The 15,701-nt window shown below is 41.5% G+C and overlaps 2 protein-coding genes across 2 annotated transcripts; one reads left to right on the top strand and one right to left on the bottom strand.

Moving 5' to 3' along the window:
- Positions 1-239: 239 nt before the first annotated feature.
- LOC307121283 (transmembrane emp24 domain-containing protein 6-like) lies at positions 240-5,139 on the bottom strand (the record flags this gene model as incomplete). The annotated part of the gene is made up of 8 exons (XM_079808815.1): positions 240-470; positions 640-815; positions 905-1,031; positions 1,113-1,316; positions 3,515-3,597; positions 4,325-4,568; positions 4,859-5,038; positions 5,125-5,139. 8 exons carry the CDS (start codon positions 5,137-5,139, stop codon positions 240-242), a joined length of 1,260 nt encoding a protein of 419 aa, XP_079664941.1.
- A 1,787-nt stretch (positions 5,140-6,926) lies between these two features.
- On the top strand, positions 6,927-10,132 carry LOC307121397 (peroxisomal coenzyme A diphosphatase NUDT7-like). The gene is made up of 3 exons (XM_079808986.1): positions 6,927-7,262; positions 8,651-8,809; positions 8,890-10,132. Exons 1-3 carry the CDS (start codon positions 7,107-7,109, stop codon positions 9,238-9,240), a joined length of 666 nt encoding a protein of 221 aa, XP_079665112.1. The 5' UTR covers positions 6,927-7,106; the 3' UTR covers positions 9,241-10,132.
- Positions 10,133-15,701: the final 5,569 nt, after the last annotated feature.

Raw genomic sequence — 15,701 nt, 5'->3', positions numbered from 1 at the left:
GTTCAAGTGTCCAACTAGACGTGATTTTGATGCTCTATTAGCGTTTGGTGTGAACGCAGCATAATGACTCCTCAAGAGCAGGTTATAATGGAGATGAACAGTGGCAGGTTGAGTGTGTGTTAACAGCGGGGTTTGTCGGCCTCTGCTGGTTTGCTGTGTAAGAAACGCCTGTGTGTGAGTGTAATAACTCCTCAAGAGGAGGTTATAATGGAGATGAACAGTGGCAGGTTGAGTGTGTGTTAACAGCGGGGTTTGTCGGCCTCTGCTGGTTTGCTGTTGAACAGCCTCTTGAGGAAGCGGAGCTGCAGGAATCCAGCGGTGATGATGACGAGACTCTGGACGGCAGACCAGCTGTTCACATAAGTGGAGTTGGACTGAAGCAGGTAGAAATCAGCTCCTCGTCTCATTCGCTCGTAGTTGTAGTGACGCCACATGTGGAAGACAAACTTCTGCAGCCTGACGCTGCTCTCCTGTATGCAGCGCACAGTTATTCAGTCGGGTGCTAAATAACTAAATCTATTGAATATTTCAGATTGTTTTTAACATAGAGATTAAAAAATTAGAAATTGAAACATAATTAAAAGCAGATCACGTTACAGTAAAGATGTGTTTGTTGCGCTAGATGAAGTTGTTCATTACCTCAATGAAGGATAATGTACTGTTTATCTGTTTCATATCTTCTTCTTTCTTTTTCTTCTCTTCTTCCTTTTGTTTCTCGATGTTCTCTTGTCCCTCGTAATACACACCAAAGTTTAGGAAAACCTGCATGCTCCCAAAGCGATTGTGGAAATTACTGAAGCACATCTGATAAAAACCTGCACAGATACACGTGATTATTTATTGATTAGTTTGAGGTTAATTCAGTATGTTTTATGAAAACAATGTGTTATTTTGTGAGACTCACCAGTCTCCTCAACACTGAAGCCAATCTGACCACTTGCATCATCAGCATTGCCGACTATTAAGCCGCTCGGGGCATTAACAAACACAGACAGATGTCTATCAAGGGCCACACCGGTCAACAGCTGGACCTGAACACACACACACACTGAGCTGGAACATTCGAAGGATTCGAGTGCACACGAATGTTTAAATGCAGAACAATGTCTTACCATGAAGTGTAAGTAGAAGCGCTCACCATAGTGAGCAAAGTGCCAGAAGCACTGGAGGTCTCCGGCACGCATAATGATGGCAAAGTCATACTGATCCGCTCCCCAGAAAAGATCCTGATCTGAAAGCTCTGGATGAGGGTCTTTCAACGCTCCACTGTTGCCCAACCCAAACAATAACAGAAGCCAAACAAGATAAATGCCATTCTGAAACATTTCAGACTGGAGATATGACTGACAATAAGCTAACTGAAACCAGAGACCTATTCAGTTTCTGAGTGCACTGAAGTCTCTGATGATGATTAACTTTGAGTCTGACGTGTGGCTCGAAAATGTGTTCTGCCCCTTTACATGTGGGAAAATCCAAGTCAGGCCACAGGTGCTCCGGAAAACATCACTGCAGTGCCTTCAAGAGACTAGAAACAAATGTTTTTACAATACAATTCATGTTCCCAATACCTACACTAAAACTAAATAAGCTATTTTACTGTGCTGTAACTATGTAAAAATCTTTATAATTTACATACAAGAATTATTACTTCAAAACAAAAATAATAATAAATTATTATTATTATACAATATATTTTACAATATAGCAGCTAATTGACATTTAATATGCAGTTATGTATTGCTTTTAAACATCATGTTTTCGAAAGATGACCATAGTTATAAGGTGTACATAATGATTCTGTCACAACATATATGGTACAATACAAAAAGATTAACGCAGGTATAATATATAATTTTTTTATATATACACAGAGAATCACACAGGAGAAAAACAGATAATCATAGCATAATCCACACACATTAAAGGGGTCATAGAATGGTGCATGCACTTTTACAAGTTGATTATATGGAAATGTGTGTTGGCAGTGCCTGTACACAACCATCCTATAATGATAAAAATACATCCAGTGTTTTTTTTTAATCTCCTTATATATTTTCCCCTGTCTCAAATCAAGCCGTCTGATCGTGTGACGTTACACGGTGTAAGATTGTTGATTGACAGCAGCGTTTCAACACAGACCCGCCCTGAGCGAGCTGTCATCAGTCCGCCATTGTTGATACTCTGGAGCAGAATGGCGTCTAAGCGATTGTGGTGTTGTGTTGTTGGGTGTAATAACGAACACAGCTGTCATTTTGATGTTCCTAAATCCGAACCGCTGAAGACCCAGTGGCTGCTGAGTTTTGTTTTAGAAGGGAATATTCCCCCCGATCAACGTCAATGTTTGCAATCATTTCTCAGCAGACTGCTTTATAAACGAGCGTCAGTATAAAGCAGGTTTTGCTAATAAGCTGCTCTTGAAAAAAGGATCGTGTTCCTGCTGCACCTCAGGAAGATGTGAGTGTAACGTTTTATTAACCTTTATGTTAATCTTTGCAAATCACTTGCATGCTTCACGATGAATGAGGCTAAAGTTTACAGGGTAAGTTACATTACGGCATGCTTTCTGTGTATGACGTTCTCAATATAATTCATAATCCCACGTTTATAATGAACAACGCGTTATGTTTGTTATTACAAACTGTGTACTCGGGTGATAAAGTTAACGTGGTAACACTACACTAAGCTTACTTTTGTAGATGGTTTATAACGGTGTCTGTTACTGATTAAGAAGTAATGTAAAAAAAAAAAAAAATCTTTTAACATAACATCAATCTGTCAATGAACTAACACATCAGTAAACACAGCAACTACACTACTCTGCCAGTACAAAGATAGATCAAAGTGACATGACGTTAACCAACCATTCAGAAACGTCCTGTTCGAACTTCGATGGGTTCGTCATCTGTTCCTGGTCCGACTCCGGTTCAAATTGATAAGGTTGCTCAGATGTGTCCTCAGAGACTCCCGTTGCCATTATTTCTCGAAAATATATATATATGGTGGAAAATAAGTATTTGGTTTATCAAGATTTCTGGCTTTCACAGACCTGTAACTTCTTCTTTAAGATGCTCTTCTGTCCTCCACTCATTACCTGTATTAATGGCACCTGTTTGAACTGGTTATCAGTATAAAAGACACCTGTCCACAACCTCAAACAGTCAAACTCCAAACTCCACTATGGCCAAGACCAAAGAGCTGTCAAAGGACACCAGAAACAAAACTGTAGACCTGCACCAGGCTGGGAAGACTGAATCTGCAATCGGTAAGCAGCTTGGTGTGAAGAAATCAACTGTGGGAGCAATTATTAGAAAATGGAAGACATACAAGACCACTGATAATCTCCCTTGATCTGGGGCTCCACGCAAGATCTCACCCCGTGGGGTCAAAAGGATCACAAGAACGGTGAGCAAAAATCCCAGAACCACATGGGGGGACCTAGTGAAAGACCTGCAGAGAGCTGGGACCAAAGTAACAAAGGCTACCATCAGTAACACACTACGCCAACAGGGACTACCCTGATGGCACTGATGCCGGGGTACCACTCGCACCTCCCCCTTCTTGAGATCTCATCTTTCAGAATGTGAGCGAAGCTCTCTCCTGTGTGAGAAAAAAATAACTCAGCTAAAACATGGGGGTTTGTGAGAGTTCCCACAGTCACTGGAGAATTGCTTAGGGCTGCTAATTCAGCTGCATCGTTCAGTTGTGATACAAACGCCATCTAGTGGACAACTTAGGGGTGACATGTGGTTGCTGAGAGATGTTCTTTCTTATTAACGAAATTCATACTATTTGTTTGAATTTTTAGATTTATTTGTGTTTTGGGGAACACCGGGGCACAATCCTTTTAATCCAATTCCTTGCCACTGTTGCCTCTGGCTTGGCGTGCTCAGTTGGGGACACTCAATTTTTCAACTAAACATTGAAATAAATCTAATTAATAAACTAAATTAACCATTTAAACTAAATTACTGATCGAATTATTGATCTAAAGCCCACACTGTCACTGTATGGTAATTGAAATGAACTGATGACATCAGCGTTTTTTCCAGAATGGCTACACAGCTGAATAAAATTATGCTGCATTATTTTCCTGTTTAACACTGTAAAGCTGCTTTGAAACAATCTACATTTTTAAAGGGCTATATAAATAAAGTTGACTTGACTTGACTTTATTAAATTTGTGAGAGCTGTGTGGCAACATTGCTTGTGCACTTTTCCTCACTAACTTCCCTTTCGAAATGGGGAAACACACACTGGGAAACCCGGGGAGCAGTAAAGCTTGTGCACACTTGAGGTGGGCACCCGCTGGCGAGGGGGGGCTGACCTCGCCGACAGATAGCCTTTGTCTTTTGATCAGGCGAATACGAAGCTGATTTAATAGCCCTGTCTACACTGTGGAAATGGTATCTGGTAGCAGGGGAGTTAGGGGGCCGCATAGAGGGCATCTGGAGCGGCACAGGCTTTCTAGGAAGGCAAAGTTTGAAAGCCTCGCACTCCCTATTCTTGTCATCGTAGCGCTGTTGCATTAAAGCGACAGCAGGACCAAAGCGAGCATTGCCAGACTCAACCTGCGTTCCAGCGGTTCACTGCTTTTCACTATTGGGGAGACCAGATAGATTAAGCCATAGGGAGATAAGCCACACACGGAGAACAGGAATAAAACTTTACTGGGGTATACTAGAGCCGGGATGGCATCCTCGTCTTCGAACCGTCGAGAAGGCCAGCATCGCCCTCGTTCCCGGAGCCGAGTAGCTCATCCATAAATGGCGGTTTGACAAAATATCTTCGAAAAGAGCCGGGTTGCTTTGGTCAGCCCAGCTCAAAGAAGCCGCACCACATGAGTCCCCTGTGTGTGTACCCATGTCGCCTTTCCTCCATCAGAGTCGGACAGTCCTAAATCATCGGCCACTTTGAGCCTGTGCCGGAGTTTCTTTGGGAGCGTCAGGTAATGGGCATTGTTGTTAGGTTCATGGCGGAAGCTCTTCCTGTAGCTGTGGGGTTCTCCAGGCAGGGAGGATGAGGCGGGGCTAATCGGTAACTAACAGAGAGTAATTAAAGTTCAACTAAAATGATACACAAGGAACAGAAACATGGTAACAAAAACATAAAGATATCAATCATAACCTGACAGATTCTCATATTTTACCTTTTCAATTCAAAGAAAATTAAGTTTATACTGATACTTATGTACATTTCACATTATTTAGCAGAGATATTTTTCTCTGTGCTAAACCAGTTTGTTATTTAAGTCGGCGCTTGGGGATTTGCACTTTAAGTCACCATGGATTGAAAATTGACAGTTCTTAATTTATTAGAATATTTCATATTTACACATAATTTTTTTTTTATTCATGTACCCCATAATTGTATACCTCAGAACACACAGGATATCGTTATGCAGGGAGTTTATTGACAAAAGGATCGTGGTGGTAAGACTGAAGATACTTTAATATCTTTCACCGTCCCACAGGCAGGACGCCTGGTGCTCTTTTTTTTAACGCCTTTTTTGTATCATATATTTAGGTAATTATCATAAATTAGGTATCATTTGAAAGCTTACAAACTCAAAATCCATCCTGTGAAAACCGTTTTGAAATCGGACATTGTGATACCATGGAAACGTTACTCTAAATTATTCTAGCGGGCTCCTCCCCTAGTGGGCGGTGTCATGTTTCATATTACAACAATTATTTTTACTACTTTATAATCAAAATCTTTTCCAATCATGACAAAACATATTGTCAGAAAGGTCTGAGTCTCAAGGGTCCATATTTGGTGACTGTTTTGTGATGGAAGTGATATTTGGAGAGAAATTTACAGGAAAATGCATCAAAAAAACAATCAATGGAATTTGAATGACACCCGGTGGCTATTTTTGGTATTGCGCCTAAACAACATCTCATGGGCACTTTAATTTTTGTGATATCAACTTCAAATTTGGAACACAACTTGGTTAGACATATGGCTTTGATTTTATAGTAATTTTAGAGTAAAACATGTTTTGTAAAATATATATTTTATATGAAATAAAAAATATTTAGTACAGTATTTTTCATTTACAGTAAATTTAAACTTCCATAACGTTTTCATACTTTCATATTTTGAATTGCAATAATCTGCAGAGTGTCTTCTTTAAAACGAGACCAAACTTTGATCTATATTCCAAAGCATTCTTCCCAGTCAACATTTATATGTGGGGCCCATGTGGGTTTTTCAAATGGGCTGAAAAATGAACTCTATATGGGATTGTCCATGGGTTCCATAAGGGCCCCATGCCAATTGCCCACATGAATTTCATATAGGATGGCACTTGCCACTAGGTGGGACCCAAGTGGGCTACATGCACAAGACCCATTTCGGTCTTTGGATAGTGCATTTTCATGTGTATTCTCAAAAAGGGGGGTGACAGTGAAAGGGTTAACTATTCTGATGAGGATGTTTGCCTAATAGGTCAGTATTGTACGTTTTAGTGTGTATGAAAACGTAAGCAAATGAACGTGTGATAGAACCACACTTTAAGTAAAGATACACACGTATTCTCACAAGATCACGTTGTAAATTCTTATTATCTTGTCATTTTAAGTGCAGTAAATTATCAATTAAATTCTCAAATGTTCACAAACCAGCTCTAGAATCCTGGAAGATTGCTTTCAAACATCATTTCTCCTCACACATGTATTATTTGTAATAATGAGAATGTACAGTCTGGTAAACAAATCACTTTTTTCAAGGAGTTTGTTTCTAATTTGTTCAGTACTCAAGGGGAACTTTCTTTTTCTGAATTTCTGTCTTATAAAAACGCCACAATTTCAGTAAAGTCGTTGATAAACACTAGGGGGATCCCACGGTAATGATCTTCCGTCACACTGTCTCTTTAAATGATTCAAACTTCTCTGACCCGTTCGAGCCGCTTCGCCCCGTCCTTGGTGTCAACGTCAATGTTTAACTCGTCTAACCGCTTGTTCTATTCCCGTCTGTTATCCAGCGACGGTTTCACACACTGAGCTCGATCTGACCCAAGAGCCCAGAGGAGCATTATGGGAAACGCTGAGGTAAGCGGAAGCGTAAAGTGAAAGTGTCCTGACGGGTGCCCGTACTCCGCCGCGATGGATCTCAAGGAGAAGACGATCGCGTCATTAAAGAAACACGACAGTGGCGACGCGTTTCCCCGCGTCCCGGCCGTTCCCAAAGCGTCGGTGCTGATCCCGCTTCTGCTGCGGGACGGGGAGCTGCGCGTGCTGCTGACCGTGCGCTCGGTCCACGTGAGCCGGCTCTTCTCTCATCACTGATGGCTCATTATCATCCATGCACACCTTTAGGACTTTTAAAACTGCACTTTGTAGCAATATCAGATTAAATGTACAAGTTAAACTCATTTTAAACGCTTATTTCAGTGTTAACTAACACACTAAAGCACATGAATTAGTACTTGATTATAGTTTGAAGTGTTACTTGATATTACTTTTAAAGTTTCAGCTTCATCATTAGAGATGTGCAATTACATATATTTAAAAACATTAATAAGAACAACATTAAAAACAAATATTGTAGTTGATCATAATTGCTCGTCAGTGCATATTTCAAAGACAATAGAAGTAATAGTCATATAAAGCTGTATTTAAGCACTCTACAGTTCAGCTAATGACATTTAATGCACATTTAAACTATAATATTAACATTGCAAGTGTTTGAAAACAGATAAGAGTTTATACATTAATTATGTTCAGTTAAGTACACACGTTTTTGATGCTCACCAAGGCTGCATCTATTTTATTAATAAATGTAAATAATAATAATAATATTGTGAAATATTATTACAATGTAAAATAACTGTTTTCTATGTGAACATATAGTAAAGTGTAATTTATTCCTGTGATCAAAGCATCATTACTCCAGTCTTCAGTGTCACATGACCCTTCACAAATCATTATAATATGAGGATTTGGTGCTTTATGATTATCATCAGTGTTGAAAATAGTTGTGTAAAAAAAAAAAATCTGGATTTTTTTGATGAATAGAAAGTTAAAAAGAACAGCATTTATCTGAAATATAATCTTTTTGTACATTATAAATGTCTTTATTGTCAATTTAATGTGTCCTTCCTGATTATTGATCCTTCTATTAATTGCTGTATGTTAAAAAATACATTCTTACTGACCCCAAATTTGCAATTTTGCAAAAGCTTTATATTTCAGATAAATACTGTTCTTTTGAACTTCTATTTGAATATTCTTTATTTGAACATATTGCGTTTTTTGTATTTTTAATCAAATAAATGCATCCTTGGTGAGCCGAAGAGACTCCTACAAACTTTACAAATCTTACAGATCAAAAACTTTTGAACAGCAGTCTTTTAAAGTCTGTTATTTCCATAAGAAGTCTTCTTAAAGGGTTAGTTCACCTAAAAATGAAAATTCCCCACAAAAAAGTTGTTCCAAACCGGTATGAGTTTCTTTGTTCTGCTGAAGGTGTTTGAAGAATGTGAGTAACCAAACCCATAGTATGGCGGAAAAAACACCATAGAAGTCAATGGGCCTTCAAAATATCTTCTTTTGTGCTCAGCAGAATAAAGAAATGAATACAGGTTTTAGGTGAGGTGTCCTTTGACCCGTGAGGGAGCGTTCTTGACGAATCCTCTCGGCTCTCTCAGCTCAAACAGCACGCAGGAGAAGTGTGTTTCCCTGGAGGAAAGTCCGAGTCCAGCGACACAGACGAAACACACACGGCTCTGAGAGAAGCTCAGGAGGAGATCGGCCTTCCTTCACACACAGTGGAGGTCATCTGCAAACTCTTCCCCATCCTACACAAGGTTCGCTCACATTTACAGTTCATGAGGATGATTTTTATTGTGACTTGTGTCCGACTGTAATGGCTGAACCCTTTCCACAGGCCGGTCTCCTGATCACTCCGGTCGTGGCTTTCATCGAGAGCTCCTTCGAAGCCGACCCGAATGCAGATGAAGTCAGCGAGGTCTTCACTCTTCCACTGGAGTTCTTCACTAAAGAGGCGGATCACTCCTGCTATCCTGTGCCCAGCGTCTTCGGCCCCACCCATAGTTTCATGTACACGGACCCCCGCACCGAAAACATCCATCACATCTGGGGTCTGACGGCCGCTCTGGCCATAACGGTCGCGGTTCTGGCCCTCGGGAAGAAGCCTGAGTTTGAGGTCGGCTTTGACTTGACAGATCCGGCGTCTGGGTTTAAAGACTTTCTTAACCACAGACTGAGCAAGTTATGAAGGACACGCTTCAGACTCAGAGATGACTGTAATTGAGCTGTGAAGTTACTGAGGAGTTTGGATATTCTTCAATCATTAAAAAATTATGTTTTACAATGAGCAGAAGAAACCAAACTATTCCATATAATAGATTTAATACAGTCCGGACACCCTGAGATTAAAATAAAAACATTGAAAATATCAGTATTACATGCAAAACTTTGAATTAAAGTTTAGGTTAAAGTACTAAAACTGTAATAAAAATCAAATGAGAACTAATTGGAAATACTAAAAAGCACATAACAAAAACACTAAAAATGAAAATGATAGCTCAAAATACTTAAATAATTCCTCACATTCATGTTTACAGTTCTCGGGTGTCATTAAATGGTCACATGACAACTGAACAAATCTTGTTTTTTCTTTCAAACCAAGCCAGTTTATTTGATTTCATTTTAATTGTACTTTTTTCATCAACGCCCAACCCTCCTGCAGTTCCTCATGAACCCATGTTTGTGAAATCTTCACATTAGGCTTGTGTCCACTAGAGGTCATCATCACCTCAGTGCTGTAACACGCTTGTGCACACATTGAGCCTGAGCATACTAAAGTAAGAAAGAATGCACATAATCATAAGGCAAACACTTTATTTAATTCACAAATATTACAAAATAAATAGCCATCTTCATGTTTGTATGTATGCAACATGTGGTGCTTGTAGTTTCTGGCAGGCACTTTGTTTCTACTGACCTGACGAGTCATTCCTTTTGTGTGTGTGTGTGTGTGTGTGTGTGTGTGTGTGTGTGTGTGTGTGTGTGTGTGTGTGTGTGTGTGTGTGTTGATCAGTGTGTTTTATGTCATTCCAGTGTCTGTTTGTGATTCACAGAAGCGTGAATTAAAAACTACTGCTTGTATTTTTGCTGTCATGCGCATGTTTGTCCTGTAGAAGAGTCAGTGAGCTTCATGTGTCCAGACTCACAGGCACTGAAGGTCTCTGAGAAACACTGCTCACACTGGACCGACCGCGAGCCCAGATTCAGGCCAACACTGAATATGAGAGTGTGTTATCTAACGCAGTGGCTTTATACTCTTAGAAGTGTCCAAATATTTATGTGTCTTAAGTTTTCTCTTGGACTGTTGATTCTATGCTGAATTGATCTCCAGGTCTTATTTTGTGCCAAGGGGTTTGCTCCACTCACACAACACAAATGCACCAATCTTACCATCACATTACATTATGGGAGCTTTTTTCCCTTTCGATGTGGAACTTTGACGTTACGTCTTAGTGTTGGCGGTATGGGGAACGCCCTCGAAGTGACCGGTGTCTGAGCTGGGGGTTGCACAGACTAGTCGACTTTAATGCTCTGTCATGTGCTTTAAGCTTTATGCGCTCCACAAGACACTATTGCCAAAAATGTTGTGACGCCTGCCTTTACATTCCTAATCCGTAGGGTTTAATATGGAGTCGGCCGCCCTTTGCAGCTCTAACAGCTTCAGCTCTTCTGGGAAGGCTTTCCTCAAGGTTTAGGAGTGTGTTTATGGGGATTCTTCATCTGTGATGTTGGATGAGAAGGCCTGGCTCTCAGTCTCCGCTCTAATTCATCCCAAAGCTGTTCTATCGGGTTGAGGTCAGGACTCGAGTTCGTCCACACCAAACTCCTCATCATGTCTTTATGGAGACGCTTTGTGCACTGGTCAGTCATGCTAGGACAGGAAGGGGCCGTTCCCAAACTGGTCCCACAAAGGTGGGAGCATGAAATTGTCCAAAATGTCTTGGTGAAGCATTAAAGGGTTAGTTCACCCAAAAATGAAAATTCTGACATTAATTACTTACCCTCATGTCGTTCGACACCCGTCAGACCTCCGTTCATCTTCAGACATAAATGAAGATATTTTAGTGTAAATCTGATGCTCTGAAAGGCCTCCATTGGCTCAATGCACTTTACACTCTCAAGACCCTTAAAAGACACTAAAGACTAAAGTTACAAAGTCCATCTCACTACAGTGGTTCTACAATAACTTTATGAATCGGCGACAATAGTTTTTGTGCACAAAACAAACCCTAAATAACGACTTATATAGTGATGACGATTTCAAAACACGGCCTCATGAAGCTTCGAAGCGTTATGAATCAGTGAGCCGAATGATGATTCGGATCGCGTGTCAAACCGCCAAACTGCTGAAATTTGCCGATTCAAACCGCTGATTCGACTCACTGATTCATAACACTTCGAAGCTTCATGAGGCCGTGTTTTGAAATCGTCATCACTATGTAAGTCGTTATTTAGGGTTTTTTTGCGCACAAAAACTATTGTCGCCGATTCATAAAGTTATTTTAGAACCACTGTAGTGAGATGGACTTTGTAACGACGTCTTTAGTGTCTTTTAAGGGTCTTGAGAGTGTAACGTGCCATTGAGCCAATGGAGGCCTTTCAGAGCCATCAGATTTACACTAAAATATCTTCATTTCTGTTCCGAAGATGAACGGAGGTCTGACGGGTGTCGAACGACATGACGGTAAGTCATTAATGACAGAATTTTCATTTTTGGGTGAACTAACCCTTTAAGAGTTCCTTTCACTGGTATTAGTAGAGAGACGCTCATGAATGCATTCATATAAATATATTCTTTACTGTAACTTTATGTGTATCTGATTTAAAACGAGCAGAAATCTGTGAGAAATATAACGACCCAAAGACAAAAGAACTGATAAGAATAAGCTGTAATGAAGGAGCAATAGCCTCGTGGGCAGCGCAGTGCCATACGGCAAGTCTCAGCTCGAGGTTCAGGCTTATTTCTTTATCAGTGACTAGACGACGTCGACTCGACTTGAATTACATAAATGATGACTTAAATAAATCTGAAGTCATTCAACGACTTCAGGAGCACCCGTGCCCAAGTTACACATCCTCAGCTTTGTTGTCTTCAGGAGCCATTTGTTTGTAGCGTGTGGCAATGAAGAACAAGTTTTTCAGGAAGTGTGTTCCTCCGTCTCCTTGCTCTATGACACTGGAGGACCTGCACAAGCTCTGTGTAATCTGTCTTGGAGCAGAGCACGTGCGTTCAGTTCTCGAGGGAAGAGGAACAAGCGTCTGCACACTGCGGTTCGGACGGCTCTGTTCATGGAGCTCGCAGTTGAGTTGGGAGAGAGGGTGTCCATTTCCCAATCTCCTCTTGCCATTTCAGGCGATCTGCTGGATTTGGAAGCCAGCTCTGCGGTTTCTTCCAAACTAGCGGAGAGCATGTTGCTGGCGGTGGGGAGTAGGGCATAATAGTGAAATTACTGAGCCTACTTCCTCTGTCAGCCCCGCGTGTGGGGAGTTGCTTGATGTAATGCCTCGTACCACGCTTAGGTTGATTTGACTTGAAGTGGGAAGTCGCTCACAGCTGATTGGACAAGCTCAACCCCGTACTCGGCACACATTTTTCCCGTTCAAAACATTCAAAGGAGGCATTATGTGAGCAGGAGTGTGTGAAGATTCCCTGTGAGGAAGAGATGCTGACAGCGTGAGGCATCCTCATGAGGGCTCCGGTCTTACTGGCCATGTCAGACCACCTCGCAGGTCATAGGTAAGGCATACACACTATGGAGGATTTGCAGACATACCAAGCCAACCTGCTTAGGGTCTTGGACCAGGGGCAGGGATTGTTACCTGAGGCGGTTGCTGAACTGCTCCAGGCCACCAAGCAGACGGCCACTGCCATCAGTAAATTCGATAACAGCGATGATGGTCACAGAGAGGCACCTGTGGCTTAATCCGTCGCGAATCAAAAACAACAACTTTTATCCTTGATGCCCTACCTCGCCCTCTGGACTCTTTGGCACCTCTGTTGAGGCAGTGGTGAGGAGAGCAGAAGTACATCCCAAAGAAGGTTCGAGTCACTTCCTGAACCCTCCACGTCCTCTTCTAAACCTTCTGACCTGTCCCCCGAAAAACCTGGAGACAGGGTCAGAAAGCCAGCATGGCCACTCGTGCATTAGTAGGGAGCAGAAGTGGAGCGCTGCAAAGAAGAGGAAGACCTCAGGGAGGTGGCTGTAAGAGAAAGAAAACCAGGATGGATAAAGTCCCCAACGAGAGTAGAGGTAGACTGCCTGAAAAATGGCGTCCCTCTTATTTGTTGCTCACTTAGGCGCAGTGCTGTCCATAACGGGTCTCTGGAGATTAACTTTCCTATAGTCAGGCTCAGACACGGCCACTCCGAGGACGCTCCCCATAGTGTCAAAACCAAGACACAGCGCCGAAGGTCCCCTTCTCAGGGAACCGGGTTGCATACGCAACATAAGACGTTCCACTGTGTGTAACTCCACCTGTTTGAACCGCCCGCTCCAAGCGGGACTCGAACCTGGGTCCGCCAGCATGAGAGTCGGACACTCTAACAAGGAGGCTAAAGGCTGCAACCCCTAGCATCAGTCGCTACAGCGTCTCTTGAGATCAGAGGAGTGAGTTTTACTCACACAGCGACTACTAGCTGTCCTCCGTTACACTCACCCCCCTAAACCTCACTCCCATCCAGGTCACGTCACAAATGTAACCCCTCCTGTTTGACCCACCCGCTCCAAGCGGGACTCGAACCCGGGTCTGCCGGCATTAGAGTCGGACGCTCTAATAAGGAGGCTAAAGGTTGCAACCTCTAGTGTCAGTCGCTAGAGCGTCTCTTGAGATCAGAGGAGTGAGGTTTACTCGCAGAGCAACTACTAGCTGGCCTCCGTTACACATGGAATAAAAAAAGCAATTGCAACTTTTTATCTCTCAGAATTGCACGTTTATATATTTTATATTATTTCTCAAAATTGTGGGATAAAAACTCGCAATTGCCATTCACATTTTTTAACTCTCTGGCAGAAACAAGCTTCCATATTACACAAATAAATGTAGTCTTTTCACAAATTAAATGCAAATACATAAACGTTTGGTCACTCCAATGTGCAGTGAATATTCAACATCCCCAAACGATCACGATATTGATCATTATATGTAAGCATTATGTATATAACCTCCCTCACAACACACGCAGGGTCATTCAAACATGGCCGAGGCCAGTCCGCTCTTCCTGAAGGTCTCTGCCACGTGTCTGGAGTGCTGGATTTTGGCCGAGAGCGCCTCGAACACGTCGTTCTGGTCCAGGGCTGTGGCGGTTCTGTAGATGAAGATCCCCAGTGACTCCAGCCCTCTCATGCCCAGGTTCACACCGCAACCTAAACACCATCAGCAAAGACATATTCACACACACATTACAGATAAATAGTGTCAAATATACAATCAGATATAATCTGAAAGTGAATGTTACGATTACAGTAATATTTTGGCTTCCGTGGAAATGCTGTTAGCAGACATACAGAGCTACAGAAAAATATATACAGGTCTTTCTCATTCAATTTATTATTATTTTTTTTTCCAATACATATTTATTAGCCTTCATTTGTACATTCAGAGTCTGGCCACTCTCCATTGACAAGCGATAACTTCCTTGAAGGCGGGAACTCTGTTGAAGTTGAAAACTATTGGATCTGCCCAGAGCCGCTCTGGATCTGCCATAACCAATCACTAACGTTTGGTCGTGATGTATGTCATCGCTAGCGTTCGCCTTAGACAACTCCTTCACCACTAACGGAGCGAGCTGGAAAATAAAACTTTAGAATGGAATGGCTAGAAATAGAAATAGAATGGCTTTGCTTGCATCTTTTCTCCACCGCCATTACTGAAACTAGTGCAGGACATAACGCCATTGTTCTCAGCCACTCCCTCTGTTCGCTGATTGGACTGGTTAAAATTTGTTCGCAGAAAACCAGCAAATATACTGCAAACCCAGACGGAGAACTGAAGGAAAATGAAAATTGAGCAGAAATACGCAGGAGGGCGGAGCCAGGCTTCATATTTATAGCTAACTCAACTCAGAATCATTTTAACCCTCTAACAGTATCTCCCAGCTTTAGTGTGCCTTGTAATAAATCACATATTGTCACTTAAATATATATATTTATTAATGAAAAAATGATTTTTCCCACAAGAGATGTGAACTATTATGCTTGACGAGGATAAAAATTAAATGCTGATAAAGCTTGTAAATTAAACTTTACTGAATGTATTATTATTATTAAAGGGTTAGTTCACCCAAAAATGTAAATTTTGTCATTAATGACTGACCCTCATGTGGTTGGACACCCGTCAGACCTCCGTTCATCTTCAGACACAAATGAAGATATTTTAGTGTAAATCTGATGCTCTGAAAGGCCTCCATTGGCTCAATGCACTTTACACTCTCAAGACCCTTAAAAGACACTAAAGACTAAAGTTACAAAGTCCATCTCACTACAGTGGTTCTACAATAACTTTATGGAGAGACGAGAATAGGTTTTGTGCGCAAAAAACCCTAAATAACGACTTATATAGTGATGACGATTTCAAAACACGGCCTCATGAAGCTTCGAAGTGTTATGAATCAGTGAGTCGAATCATGATTCGGATCACATGTCAAACTGC

Source organism: Gobio gobio, assembly GCF_949357685.1.
Source record: "Gobio gobio genome assembly, chromosome: 25".
NCBI classification, from domain to species: Eukaryota; Metazoa; Chordata; class Actinopteri; order Cypriniformes; family Gobionidae; genus Gobio; species Gobio gobio.
This window is presented reverse-complemented; position numbering and strand designations above follow the sequence as displayed.

What these genes read in the sequence shown, in the direction of transcription:
- LOC307121397 (XM_079808986.1), top strand. Translation starts at nt 7,107, where the DNA reads ATGGATCTCAAGGAGAAGACGATCGCGTCATTAAAGAAACACGACAGT. An exon ending in TGACCGTGCGCTCGGTCCAC is followed by an intron (nt 7,263 to 8,650) that starts GTGAGCCGGCTC and finishes CGGCTCTCTCAG; the next exon opens with CTCAAACAGCACGCAGGAGA. An exon ending in TCTTCCCCATCCTACACAAG is followed by an intron (nt 8,810 to 8,889) that starts GTTCGCTCACAT and finishes CCCTTTCCACAG; the next exon opens with GCCGGTCTCCTGATCACTCC.